Raw genomic sequence first — 15,446 nt, 5'->3', positions numbered from 1 at the left:
GTGCTGTAGTAATTAGTAGGTTATTTAGTGCTTACAAGTTCTGAACAAGTGCTGATCTGAACAAGTGCTGATCACGAATAAGCAAATTCAAGTGCTAAAACTAAGAATCTGTATCTGGACTAAACTAGTTACAGGAAAGGGGGGAAACAAGTGCAAATGCGGACTTTTAAATCAGAAAGTTGAGAGAGATGGAAAAACTGCCCAAACGGCCAAAAACTACAATTTCTGGGCCAGAACCACTACTTATGTGGTAGACAGGTTACCTAGTGCTTACCACTCCCACTGATAAGCTAGAAGGCTTCCCCTCCAACACAGAAAGCTTTGGGGGGGGGGGGGTTCAGAAGCTTACATACAGCCCTGGATACAGCAAATCTGAATCTGGACTACACTAAAGTAGCATCAACTGCTCTGTGGCTCGAATAGAATTGACACAGAGACACCTAGCAACCACAAAATGACTAGAAAATGTCACAAATGCAATTATTGTAAATTTATAAAAGAAACTGATTAATTTAGTCATCCCACTACAGGACAAGAGTTTTATTTTACAGTTTCGGCTACTTGTGACACTTGTCATGTGGTGTATCTGGCCACCTGTACACATTGCCCTGCATTCTATGTAGGAAAAACGGACAGAAAGTTAAAAGATAGAATTAGGGAACACCTCTATAAAATTAAGGTCTCATGTCCTTCTAATGCTTTATCTAAGCATGTGTCAAATACATCCACGCAACACAGTTTTTTATTCCAAGTAATTCAAAATAATGTTCCATCTCTTAGAAGAGGGGACATTTTTAATAATACAGAACAGATAGAGGTTAAATGGATCATCAGACTTAAAGCTGATTTAAACCCGGGCCTCAATGATAGAGTTTCCATTAAACCAATGCTTAAAGCCAGGAAACTACACTGATGATCCTTCCCTTCATTCAATATACTTTATCTTTGAATTTTGATTGACTCTACCTCAATATTTGTACATACACATATATCATTATTCCTTTCTACTATAACCTATTATACATATTCCATCTTCCATACTCACATGTCCATCTCGTTATATAACCTCATTGGCCCATTTGTAGCCACATTTTAAATATGAGTTGTAGCACACATCAAGTGTTATCCTATCCCTGAGATGTATATATATATATATATATATATATATATATATAGATATATATATAGATATATATATATATATATGTATATGTATATATATGTATATGTATGTATATGTATATTTAACTCCACATTCTTGGAATACTATCCATGGATCGTTTTTATTTTTTCACCATTCTGCATACTACAAACTATCATATAGTATGTTTTTATGAGTGTTTTTATATATATACACCTTATTTCTATGATATATGTAGCAATAGCTATTGCAAGATTTGAGAGCATATGCCGTTGCCGGCACAGACGTATGTTGTATATGTGCCTATATCATTCTTATTTTACTATTGCTTTTAATGAGATTATAATGTTTATAGTCAAATGCTGCTAATTCATATACTTTTTATATTTTCTATATATTAATGTTGTTAAAATGCATATAAGTAGCAGCAGTTAACAGAGCGTGATATGCTGTTCTGCTCTGAAGTATCTTTTACTGCATATTGCTCACATAATGTTTTTTATATTTTAAGACAATTTTATGACCATTTAAAATATTCTACGTCTAACAGGTAATGACATCACAGTTTAATTTAGCCTTCTGTATTAAAAGGATGTTAGTTTGTGTATTTGTTAGTGGCCTGATGAAGATTCGTTGAAAGCGCCCTATTTAATTATTTAATAAACGTGGTTTACACTGGACGCTTGGATTTACTTTACATGCTGGTCGCGTGTTCTTTATACAAGTTATTGTCCAGTGGATGTGCAGGTTCGAATGAACGATTAATGGTGACTTTGATACTGTGTTTACTGTTGAAATAAGTACTTTGCAAAGCAGAGCTGTCCTCTACAACCCGGCTCTATTCTTTTGTGTAGAGCGTTGGATATTTAGCGTGACTGCATTGACTTCAGTATAATTTGTACACTTCCCACAAACTGAGCCTGCTTTTGTGTTTTGTCAAATAAAATTGTTTTTCTGGAGTGAGGAATGCCATCTCGGAAGTTGTGTTCAAGCTTGCTCCCAGGAATACAATCTGTTGGCTGGGTACCAGATGCAATTTAATTTCGTTGATGGTGTACCCTAGTAAAGTTAGAAGTCTCTTTACAAATGTCAGGTGATGTAGCAGCAATTCCTGACTGTCTACCTGAATCAGGCAATCGCCCAAGTATGGGTAAATCTGAATCATTCTCTGCCTGCAATATGCAATGGCTGGAGCTAGGCATTTTGTGAATACCCTGGGTGCAGTAGATAAGCCAAAGGGAAGTGCAGAGAACTGATAATGCATAGAGCCTGCTCTGAAACGTACATATTTCGTGCAAGATTCTCTTATGGGTAGGTGCAGATACGCTTCTTTTAAGTCTAGGGTTGCTAGCCAGGAGTCCTTGGCTAGCATAGGAAGCAGCTGTTGGAGAGTAAGCATTTTGAATTTTGGAACCACCAGAAAGGTGTTGAGAATAGACAGATCCAGGATAGGATGCAAAGAGTTTTCTTTTCTGGGTACCAGAAACAGTCTGGAATAAAAGCCTTGTCCCATTTGTTCTGCTGGGACAGGTTGAATAGATTTGATACTGAGAAGTGAAAGTAATTGCTTTTGGGCCTCTGCCCACTGGTTTGCGGGGAGGTCTGGCCATCTGCTTGGGGTTGGGAGTGAGTAGAAGTGGAATCTTTATCCCTGGGAAACAATATTTAAGAATCATCTGGCCTGGGTTATGTACTCCCAGTTTTTGGCATGCAGGGCAAGGTTCCCTCCTAAAGGTGCAAGTACTTGGACAAGGCTTGGAAGAGTTGATAACTCATTGTGAGGTTTTACCATAGGATGGCAGCTTACTACTCACTGTTTTGGACGTGGGTGCACTCCATTGCTTAGCTCTGTGCATACCCTGAGACTTTAGTCTTGGTGGTCTGCTGCCCCTGCGTTTCGACTGAGAAAGTCTGGCAGGGACTAGAAAAGACCATTTTTTTGAAGGCCAATGCCTACTGAATCTAGGTGGCTGTACTTGTAAGAAATCTTTTAACAGTTTGCATAGATTTAGCTTTTTCCTCCATCCTTTTGAGGACTTCTTCAGCTTTATTGCCAAATAGACGTTCTTGGTTTAATGGTGGATCTAGTAATTTTGCTTTGACATGGTCTGGCAAGTTTTGTTCCTTAAGCTAAGCATGCCTTCCAAGAACAGACCCAGTGACAGCAGCCCTGCAAGATACTTCTAAGGCATCAAAACCACATTGCAAAGTATGTTTACCAACTTAATTAGCAGAATGCATTAACTATTGTAAATCTTTGCACAATCAGGAATCATCATTTTCTGTTTAATTAGTTCCATAATATGTTGCTGATACTTGAACATATGAAACTGGAAATTTAAAGCCCTGATGGCAAGAGTAGCAGAGGTGTATACCTTCTTACCCCATCTGTCTAAAGCCCTAGAATCATTGTCCGAAGGGGTCGAATATTTGGCCGTTGTAGCCTTAATGCCTTTAGGTCCCTGGGAAATGGTCTCTGGATCCGCTGCAGGATTCTTAAAGAGGAATTTGTGGGAGTCAGGTACTCTATAGTACCGGTCAGGTTTCCTGAGAGCTGGAGGCAAAGTATCAGGGGTAAGGCTGGATTCCAAGAAGACATCTACAATTTCCAGAACAGGAGGGATAGCTAGAGGCCTGTGCTGAGGCAAGTTTAAAAATTCCCTGAGTCTCTTTTTGGACAGAGTAGTCCTGGATCTCCCAGCGTAAATGCTCTCTAACGGTATGCAGAGTTTCATCAAAAGAAAAATCATCTGGTGGGGAAGCAGAGGGAATGGAATCCTCTGCATCAGAATCCTCATAGGTAGATAAGGCATGTCCTGGTGGTAATCAGAAGGGTCAGAGTTATCACACTCCTGATCAGAAGAATCAGAAGGAAAATAAGTTCTTGGTCTTTTTGAGGGGGAAAGCTGACTTCCCCTAATTAAAGTAATAAGGTCTTCAGCCATTCTAAGCATTTGTTTTTGTGGCATGTGGGCCTGAGAGTGGACTTTGGTCGTCTGTTTCCTAGGCATAGTGCGAACTTTAGGCCTGAGAAATTCGGTATTTTTGGTTTGAAACAAAGTCATCGATTTAATATGAAGGCCTTAATACACCCTCAGAAGCTGGTGCCTGCACAGCGGCTCCTGACCCATCCAAGGTAGAGACATCCGCAGGTTCCATAGTCGAAGAGGAATCTTGCGGCATACCACACTCTGAATCGGTATCAGTAGAGGCTTGCAAATCTGCAGAAGCGGGTATCAGGGGCTGCGAAAGCACCTCACTGAGTACCGGCGGACTGGTGACTAGCTTAACGGTAGTGTCAGCAGTTTTGGACCTATGCGGTCTGTCTTTATTCTTACATTTTTTTTCGGAAGATTGGTAGTCGGATGGCTTATCAAAGCCATTTTGGAATACGGAGATCAATAGCGAAAGAATTTAGCGACAAAAACAGCTTGCCTGCAAATAGTTTGGGTGTTGAACAAGGCACAAAACCGACAGCGAGGGACATCGTGGTCTGGGCCTAAACAGGTGATGCTAAGAATAAAAATCTGAGGTATTTGCTTTCCACAGGCAAGACCATTATTAATTTTTTCTGACATTGGTTAGAGAAAGAAAAAAGGATCCCCAACGGGGTACTTATCTTTTACAAGACTTCAGGTCTGAAACTCGAAAAATGAAAATTTCAGGAGGCGGCTGACCGGCACTTGCGAACTGCTTCTGCTTTGGGCACCGCACGGCAAGAAAGACTGATGTAATGGCGTCGGCTGTAAGTTTTATACCCCTGACGACCTGACATCATGGAAGATGCGACAGCACCCGATGCAGAAATCCCAAGACTCTGGTATTCAGGCAGATGACTCGAATGTGATGACAAAGTACAGTTGTGTACCTACCATAGATGTAGATGTTAGAGTGTATTCACTGTTGCAGTCATTACACTTGGGTTATCCTGCTGGCAGGCTACCCGCAGTCAGCCTGAATTCCAAAGTCCTGGTCCGGCATCAGTTGCTGTCGCCTCTTCCCTGATGTCAGTGCGCCAGGGTTATAAAAGATGCAGCAGACGCCAAGTTCTTCAGTTTTTCTTGCCCCAGATGTCAGGTGCCCCCAAAAGGGTAGGCTAAAAATTCTGCTCATAAAAAAGCATGCACTAACAAACACTACCTTCATCTACAAGCAAATACACCACATAGGTTGTATAGAATAGAGAAGTACAGATAAGTCCCAGCAATGAAAGGGAGATGGTGGGAAGGTAACCTGGACTGCAACAGTGAATACACTCGAACATCTACATTTATGGTAGGTACACAACTGTACTATGTTCATCGTGTTTCACTGTTGCAGTCATTATATTTGGGTAGAATCCCGAAGCTGAGGTTGGGTGGCTGGGCCTAAATAGAATTAGGAGTGGCTATGAGGCCCTGCAGAACTGCAGTGGCAAAGCCTGCTCTGGATTTAGAGTAAAGAGGTAAGTGGCAGTGCTTTGTAAAAGTGTGCACTGAAGTCCAAGTTGCAGCCTCCAAAACGTCCTTGGTTGGTACTCCTCTGAGGAAGGCTGCTGAAGTGGCTGCTGATCTGGTTGAATGTGGCCTAATGCCCTTAGGTACTGATTTGCCATGTTGTGAATAGCAGAAACGAATGCAGTGGCCTATCCATTTTGAAATAGTCTGCTTTGAAATCGCTTTTCCTTGCGATCCTGCAGCATATGCCACTAAGAGTTGCTCAGTCTTTCTGAAAGCTTTAGTTTTGTCCAAGTAGAAGCATAGCTGTCTGTGTACGTCCAAAGAATGCAGAAGTCTTTCCCCCTTATTCTGTGGGTTTGGATAAAAGGTAGGCAAATGAATGGTTTGGTTAAGAGAAACACTGGACACTACCTTAGGCATAAATGGTGGGTTTGTCCTTATAGAAACCCTGTCTGGATGGAAAATAATAAAAGGTTCCACAGCCATTAGTGCCTGTAACTCTGACACTCTTCTTGCTGAAGTTATGGCTAGGAGCAGAGCAGTTTTCCATAAGTATTTTATCTCAGCTGTATTGGCTGGCTCAAAAGGAGGCAGTGTGAGCTTTTCCAAGACAAAATTGAGGTCCCATGCAGGTATTGGCGCTCTCCTTGGAAGTCTTATGTTTTTGGCCCCTCTGAGGTACTGCCTTAGCAGTGGATGTGAAAAAATAGGTGGGTCCGTATTGCAATGAGCTGAAATGGCAGAGGCATGGATCTTAATTGATGAGAAGGATAGGCCTTTGTCCAGCATCTCAGTTAGATATTGTAAAATCTGAGGAATATTTGGTACAAGTGTGTCACTTCCTTGTGCCTGGTTCCAAGCACAGAATCTCTTCCATTTTTCTGCATAAGATTTTCTGGTGCTGGGCCTCCTGGTCTCCAAAATAACATCCATGACTGCTTTAGAGAGAGGTGTGTTCTGACTGGTTACATTATCCGCCATGCAGCCAGATTTAGAGTTTCAAGTTGGCTGTGCAGGACCTGATTGTTTTGTTGGGTCAGTAAATGAAGAATATGAGGTAATGTCCAGGCTGGGCCTTGAGACAAGCTCTTTAGGAGGTAATGTCCAGGCTGGGCCTTGAGGCAAGCTCTTTAGGATTGGATACCAGTGCTGGTGTGGCCAGTCTGGGGCAATCAGTATAATTTTTGGCTTCTCTTGTCTGACCTTTAGGAGTACCTTGGGGAGGAGAGGCAGTGGAGGAAAGGCATATACTGTAAGGGTTTTCCAGCTGAATGACAGAGCATCCACTTTCCATGCTTGTTTGTGATAAGTCCTTGTGCAGAATCTCTGTAGTTGGCAGTTGTGAGGGGAGGCAAATAGATCTATGTCCAGGCATCCCCATTTCCTTGTTATCATGCTGAAGATTTGTGGGTCTAGTTTCCACTTGTGAGTATCCATGAGGTTTCGGCTTAGTCTGCCAGAGTATTTGTCTTTCTTGGCAGGAATGGTGCTTGCAGGTGTACTTGATAAGTCAATGCTGTGTTCCACAAAGTCATGTCTCGTCTGCAGAGAGGGTAGGAATGTGTGCCTCCTTGCTTGTATATGTACCACATGGCTGTAGTATTGTCCGTCTTTATCAGCAGTTGTCCTGGATGAAGTAGATATTTGAAGGCTGTCAGGGCATTCTGTACAGCTAGCATCTCTTTTTGATTGATATGAAGATGCATTTGGCTTGCGGGTCACGTGCCCTGAATACATTTTCCTGCCATGTGGGCCCCCCAGGCATAATCTGATGCATCTGTTAGTGTCTGCCTGGCTGTGGGTAAAGTGAATGGCTGTCCCCTGTTACGGTGACAGGCCTGTGCCCACCATCGAAACTCCTGTTGCAGGCAGGGAATGAGGGTAATTGTTTCCAGGCTGTGGCAATGTTGAGTTCAAACACTTTTTAGATACCACTGTAGCCTCTTCATATGCAGTCTTGCATATGGAATTAGCAGAATGCCATGAAGCCCAAAGCCTGCAGAATTTTTCTTGCAGATAACTGGGTCTTTGTTGCCATCTTTTCGAAGTAAGAAGTCAGTTGCCTTTGTTTGTCTGGCGTGAGATAAGCTATCTGGGCAGTTGTATTTAAGCTTGCACCCAGGAATATTATCGCTTAAGAGGGTACTGGTTTTGATTTATTTTCGTTTACTGTATACCCTAGGCAAATTAGTAATCTTTTTACAAATGCCAGATGCTTCAGTAGAATGTCCTTGTTCTCTGCTTGAATAAGGCAGTCGTCCAAGTAAGGATATATTTGGATTCCTCTTTGTCTGCAAAATGCAATTACTGGTGCCAGGCATTTTGTGAAGACCCTGGGCACAGTAGACAAGCCAAAGGGCAGTGCAGAGAATTGGTAGTGCATTGACGCAGCTATGAATCTGAGGTATCTTCTGTAGGATTGTCCGATTGGAACATGCAGGTATGCCTCTGAGGTCCAAAGTTACAAGCCAAGCCTTCTTGCCCAGCATGGGCAGAAATTAATTGTTGCAGAGTCAACATTTTGAATTTTGGAACATCCAGAAAAGTGTTTAGAATAGACAAGTCCAGTATTGGTCTCCAGGCTTTGTCCTTTCTGGTTACCAAGAACAGTCCTGAATAAAATCCTTGTCCCTGCTCTTGTTCTGGTACTTGTTGAATGGCCCTCATGTCCATGAGGGAGGAGACTTGTTTTTGTGCCTCTGCCCATTGATTGTGTGGCAGGTCTGGCATACCTTTTGTCTTTGGAAGGGTGTGAAAGTGGAACCTGTAGCCCTGAGACACTATATTCAAGACCAATTTGTCCTGGGTGATCATGTGCCAATTTTGTGAAAAAAAGTGCTAGTCTTCCCCCTAATTGTGCTGCCAAAAGATAAGTGCTTGGCATTGGCAGAGGAAAGTCATTGGGACTGTTTCCTATATGGCTGCTATTTGTCTTCTCCGATTTTGGAGGTAGAAGCAGCCCATTGTTTAGGCCTGTATGAGCCTTGGGGCTGGGATCTGCCTCTAAGGCATCTGTATCTGCCTCTTTGTGGCCTGTCTGACACTGGAAAGGACCAATTCTTAGAAGGCCAGTTCCTGCTAAATCTGGGAGGCTGTACCTGTAAGAAATCCTTAACTGTCTGCATTGATTTCGCTTTATCCTCCATTTTCTTCAACACCTCTTCTGCCTTAACACCAAACAAAGTATCATGCTGTAATGGAGCATCCAATAATTTTGCTTTAACATGATCAGGCAGATTCTGTTCTTTTAACCAGGCATGCCTTCTAATGACAGAACCCGTAATAGCGGCCCTGCAAGAGGCCTCCAGTGAATCAAAACCACAATGCAAAGTATGCTTTCCCACTTGTTCAGCTGCATGCAATAAATCCTGCATTTCCTTGTTTTCAGAACATTCAGAATTTGTCAACATTTTCTGTTTTAGCAGTGACATTAAGTATTGTTGATATTTAAGCATACGAAATTGACAATTTAAAGCTCTTACAGCCAAGGTAGCAGAAGTGTAAACTTTTTTCCCCCATCAGTCCAGTGCCCTAGAATCCCTATCAGAGAGGACAGGGTTTTTTACAGTGGAAGCCTTGACCCCTTTGGGACCCTGAGATATAGTTTCTGGGTCAGCAGCCGGGTTTTTATATAAACATGAGAATCTGGAACCCTGTAGTATCTGTCTGGCTTAACAGGTGCAGGGGCTAAAGACTCGGGAGACAGGCCAGACACTGAAAATACATCATCTACAATGTCTAGAACATGTGGAATAGCAAGAGGTCTGTGATGAGGGAGTAAAAGAAAGTCTCTGAGCCTTTTCTTAGATTCTGAGTAATCTTGGCTCTCCCAGTGAAAATGCTCCCTCATGGTATGCAGGGTTTCCCCACAAGAATAATCCTCAGGAGGAGAGGCTGAAGGAATAGATTCTTCAGCATCAGAATCCTCATAGGGAGGAAGAGAGTATCTCTATCAGAAGAGGAGTCAGATGAAATGGAAACCTGATCAGAAGAGTCATATTCTGTGTCTTGCCTAGGCCTCTTATCAGGAGGGGGATGAAAAACCCTGATCAAAGTAATTAGGTCTTCGGCCATTTTAAGCATTTGTTTCTTGGGCATGGAAGTCTGTCCAGGAGAATGCTGTACTTGTTTCTTTGTCTTTAAAGCCGTTTTAGTCTTTGCCTTTGAAGCTGAGGATGGCTGGACATATAACTGTGTAGGTCTGAAAACACCCTCAGAAGCAGATGCCTGCTCAGCGGCTCTGGACCCATCTGAGGGAATAGTTTCAGAGAGTGTCCAATACCTTGAGTATCCAGAGGCCTAGTTGTCTCCATGTGGGAGTCGGAAGTGGCCTGTGGCTCTGAGGTAGCGGGCGTCAGGGGCTGCGAAAGCGCCTCACTGAGAAGCAGCGACTGGCCTAGCGGAGGCCTCGTTGTCGGTTTTGGACCTCGGATGCCTGTCCTTTTCCCTGCGCTTTTTATAAACTCTGGTCGTCAGCTGTTCCGTCAGCATTATATAATTAAATCTTCGGCCAAAGTAATGAAAGGCAAAATCGTACTGACACTTAATAGTGCGTTGGTTAAATCTAGCACAAAACAGACAGCTAGCAACATCATGGTCAGGGCCTAGGCAAGGAATACAATAAGAATGAAAGTCCTTATGAGGTATTTGCTTCCCCACAAGAAATACAATTGTTAACTTTTTCTGACATCGGTCTGGAGCAAGAAAAAAGTTTCCCCAACGGGGTACTTAGCTTTAATGAAGACTTCGATTCTGAAATTCGATTTTGAAAACCTCAGGAGTCGGCCGACCGGCACTTGCGAACTGCTTTTGCTTTGGGCACCGCGCGGCAAGAAAGACTGAAGAAAATGGCGTCGGCTGCATCTTTTATACTCTTGGCACACTGACGTCAGGGAAGAGGCGACAGCAACCGATGCCGGACCAGGATTTTGGAATTCAGGCCGAGTGCGGGTAGCCTGCCAGCAGGATAATCCAAGTGTAATGACTGCAACAGTGAAACACGATGAACATCAACAGTGAAACACGAAGAACATGTGAGACGTCACACACACCCTAGTGGTAGCATCCATCTTTTGAAAAATGGCCGGGCATACGACAGTTGACCAAAGGTACACTCCCTTGTGTTATGGATACAGCAGCACATGAATAAAAGGACATCTACTGCTTCTTCGGCTAAAAGGGAGTCATCACCACTACCATTGGGCAGTCGTCCTGAAACTTTAGAATCACTGTGGATATTGGTGGAAAAGCATAAAGGAACATTTGCAATGAGAAATCAGTATTCCAAGCTTGTTTTCAAGGAATCTCAGAACAATTACTTTTAAATGGCGATTCTGAAAGAAAGCAGACAGATCTACTGCAGGTGTTTCCCCACAGTTGGATAAACTCCTGGAAGACACATGGGTACAGTTTCTTTTTGGAAAAGGTCTGTCCTGGTCCTACTTAAGATTGTCTGCTACTACATTTGACAGAAATGTATGAAGCCTGAAGAATCAGTTTAACCTGCAATGCTACCTCCTAGGCTACCACAGCAAGTCTGCAAAACAAGGTATGATCTGATACTATTTACGTTCCACATCACTGTTGTACAGTTTGTGAAAAGTTGCAGTGGTCCAGAAGTCAGGTGATTTTGAGCTTTTAAAGCATTTATAACCATCACCACTGTTTTGACATTCACATACTTTTGTCAGTTCTCTGTTTTACAGATGTTGCCCTTTCACCCTTTTGGAAAAGGTTCCCACTCTAGGTCTAAAGCAGCTGTGGATAAAATAAAGAGGAAGTGGAAAAAAAGAATGGAAGCCTTAGATTCCGAGACAGTCTGCTGACCACAGCACCTCCTCTTTGCAAACAGAACTGGGATCTGAAAATATAAAGGGTGCAGATGTTGAGTCCAGACTGACCCAAAGTACCACTGAGTTATTCCCATCTGATGTAGGGCCAAGGGAATCTCAATCATAGAAGCCATGTACCCCAGAATCCTGGGAAACTCCATTGCAGATACTGACTTTGAGTGGAAAACCCCATGAACAACTGTTGGAAAATCTCTAAGTTGCCTGGAGGAAGAAAACCACTCCCCAAGGCAGACACCTCAGGACAATCTATTCTGTGGGAAGGGATGAGAAAACTAAGTTCACTTGAAAACTCAGACTAAACAGAACTGGAAAAAGTCTGTAAATACAACACAATTGTCTGAACAAGGAAAAATATAAATGATTTGAAGTATGCAATAACCAGTTATTGGAGACTGACACACTGCTGCTTCAAAGACATTTACATAGGGCAGGAGAGAATTAATGTAAGCCACATACAGAAAATCTTAAACATCTAGTATGTTTGCCAATGGGAATGTGATCATAGTCATCCTTTAGCTTTACCATGAAAGCTAGTAAAGGAACAAAAAGGTAATGGAGTCTGAAGAGGTAATGTTTTGAACTTTGGGACCTTGACAAAGACTGAGAAAGGAGAAGTCTAGCAAAGATCTTGACAAAGATTTTGACAAACACAGGCCTCCAAGGTCAGGTCCTTTGACAAGCCAAATCCTTAAATAAAACCCTTTCCCCACATGACAGGCAGGCAATGATTCAGCGATTCCCAGAGACATTTGTTCCAGAAGGTACAGTTGTATAAGTAAACTTACCTTAACAGTATATGTCTGAATGACCATTGTTGCAGTAGCTTTAACTATACAAGTTACATCCTGCTACAGATAAAACATCCTGTCAGCTCCCAAAGCTTAAGAGAAATTTTAACATTCCCAAAACATTCATTAGTATGAATACAGCTGAAAAAAGTTGCCTGGGCAATAAACTTTCATGCCAGCTGAGAGAGGGAGGCTAGTGCCCTAAAAAGAGAGAGAAGGCGCAACTACTGTCTCTCAAACATCTATTGTTATGTTAAGTTTACTTATACAAACGTATTACATTCATCTATTGATCACTGTTGCAGTAGCTTTAGCTATATGACTAGATTACTAGAGCTTGCAATGACTTGGAGGAGAAAGGATTAGTGTCCATGAACCCCTGGAGAATCATCCTAGTAAAACATTTTCTACACCTGGAAAAGGAATCTAGTCTGGACTCTTTTTCAAAGGAATGTATAAAGAGACCATGTTGCTACTTCTAGAAAACTTCTAGAATTTGCCCCTTTCAAAAAAGCAACAGATGAAGCCAAGGCATTGGTAAAGCGAGCCTTGACACTGCCTGGAATTGCCTTATTCTTATGGGTGTAATGAAAAAAGCATGAGACAACCACTTGGAGATCTTGTTCATTTGGGCACAGGTTGTCCTTTATTACCTTCAACAGAAATCAATAACTCAAGCGTTTCTGAAAGTTTTAGTTCTGTCATGATAATAACAGTTTGTGAATATCAAAATTATGGAGAACCTGTCCTCCCTCATTTTTACGTTCTGGAAAGAAGACTGAGAGATTAACAGCTTGACTCAAAGTAAACTCTGATAAACACTTTAGGCATAAAGGATGAATTATCAAGGAAACTATCTTTGTGAAAAATAAGACACTGCTGACCCAACTTACGAGCTTACAACTAAGACTCTTCTAGCAGAAGTGAGAGCAATCAACAAAACTGTCCTCCATGTTAAGAACCTAAAATCAGACCGATTTTCTGGTTCAAATGGAGCTAGAGTTAATTTTTCTAAAGTTAAGATCCCAAGGAGGGGTCATCTGTCTTTTAGGAGGCTTTGTAGGCTAACACCCCCTTTCAAAAACATTTTAACATGGGAATACATTGAAAGACTAGAATCCATGGATAGACATACTGAAATGGCTAACAAATGAACTTTGACAGACAAAAGTAAGAAAAGACAGAGAATAACTCACAAAAATTGCAGAACCAGAGAAATACTAGTCTTAAAAAAGGATTCCGGTTCTTGTCCTGGAACCAACTAGAAAAGCTTTTCCATTTGATAATGTAGGATTTCTTAGCAGAAAGTTTCTTGCCTCCTCTAATACCTGTTGCATGACCTCAGAAAAACAGAATTGTAATACCTATTAGGTACCTATGATCCATGCAATTAGTTGCAGTTTCGTGTTGAGATGTCACCACAATGATCTTTGGAGAATTCTTTTGAATCTTCAGAATGACCCTGGATATCAATGGAAAAGCATGCACAGCATTCCTGTTCAATGAATAGAGAACACATGTTTCCACGCCTTCTTACATAGACTGACTGCTGTGAATGGAGGCAAATGAACATATTTGAAGTTTTCTCCACAATAACCATTTGAAATATCAGGACCCGCTACAGCAAGTCCTGAAACACAAACTGAATGGCCAAAAGATCAGACTTTTATATCCCAAGCCCGAGATGCCATTTCTAATATTTCCTATTCTCTGAGGTATGGTGATCTCAGAGCTTTGGGTGGGGGTGGGGTGCAGGGAGGGCTTGCCTCCCTGCAAGTTCTCTCCTGATTTTCAGTCTTTTTCAGCACTTGACATTTTGAGCGCTGTATTTCAATAGGGAGCTATTCTCCACAGCTGGATCAATTCCTGGAACAGCCTGTTTCCATTCATGAAGGTCTGCCCTGGTCAGGCTTAGCTTCTCTGCCACAAAAGTTTGCTCTGACAGGATATTAGAGCAAGACTATGCAGACAAGCTAAATCCCAAGCTAACATGGCTTTTCTGCACAGAGGATGAAATCTGGTTTACCAGTTTTTTTTATGTCCCATATTACTGCTGTTGTATGTAATCCCTCACAATGGTCCCGAGACCCATACATGAATAAGGGAGTTGAAAGCATTTATTACTGCTTTTTTGTTCCAAAGAACCTACAATTTTAATCCCATAAACACTGCTTCTCAAGCAAAGACTGAAGAGTCTCATTACAGACTGTGCTGGAGCAAAAAAATGGGAGTCATGGATTCAGGGAAAACTGGCCTCACTTCTAAAAAGGGAGCAATTTTGGTAATCACAAGCAGGTATCTGGAATGTCAGGGTATGCTGATATTGTGATTTTAGGTTATCACTGAATCTCTCGTGCAATCTGACTAGAGGAATCATGAGAATCATGGATACCTTGAATCCTAACATCCTGAAAAATTCTCTAGTTGAGGTTGTGGGTTGAGTGAAAAAAGCTTGCGAATAAATCCAGACATAGATCTACTTTTTCATGTGGAAGAAAAACTTCCTGAACAGAGGTAACTATGAGGCACCCCAAGAAAATAATCCTGTACGGAGTTAAGCAAGACTTGGATGTTCTTCTGAATCCTCAAACTGTGTCGATCATTTCTCACCCAGGAAAGAGATTTCTAACAATCTAATAAAGATATCCAAAATAAGCAGACCAACTAAATAAGGAAAAGTCAATATTGTGCAATCTGCAGTAGACACACTGAATACCCTAAGAGCAGTGGATAACCCAAAGTATGATGCTGAGAACCAATAATGATCCAGACACACAAAACCTTAAGAAATGTCTAAAATCTGGAGCTATACAAATGGGATAAGAATCTCTGAATCTAGGGTGATTAAACATGAACAGGAAATGAGAGTTAACAGATTGTGAAGTGATAACATCTGAACTTTCACAAACTGATTTAGAAAAAAAAGATCAAGGACTGGTCTCCATGATGATTTGGTGCCAGAAACATTTAATAAAAACCTTTTCCTTTCTAAGGAGGAAGGACAGTTTACATCACCCCCCCCCCCCGTGTCTGCAGTAGCCAAATGACAGGAGTTAAAATAAGGAGTTTGATCTGATGGATGAGCATAAATGTTAACATGCGAGTTTGAGAATTAAAATTTCTAAAATCAAGTATTAACAGAAGAACAGACTTTTCTCAAAATCTTTCAAAGGGTTCCCTTCCCTATTAGGGGGGAGGGATTAGCATTTACCAGATGTTTAGTACA

The 15,446-nt window shown here is 41.7% G+C and overlaps 1 protein-coding gene across 1 annotated transcript in view; it reads right to left on the bottom strand.

Moving 5' to 3' along the window:
* Positions 1–15,446, bottom strand: part of RNF19A (ring finger protein 19A, RBR E3 ubiquitin protein ligase) — an 880,338-nt gene that overhangs the window by 726,052 nt on the left and 138,840 nt on the right. The window contains exon 3 of the mRNA XM_044075162.1: positions 11,023–11,035. Coding sequence (XP_043931097.1) covers positions 11,023–11,035 — 13 coding nt within the window. The remainder of the gene's footprint in view (positions 1–11,022; positions 11,036–15,446) is intronic.

Source organism: Protopterus annectens, chromosome 6.part0 (assembly GCF_019279795.1).
Source record: "Protopterus annectens isolate FY-2018-M chromosome 6.part0, PAN1.0, whole genome shotgun sequence".
NCBI lineage: Eukaryota > Metazoa > Chordata > Ceratodontiformes > Protopteridae > Protopterus > Protopterus annectens.
This window is presented reverse-complemented; position numbering and strand designations above follow the sequence as displayed.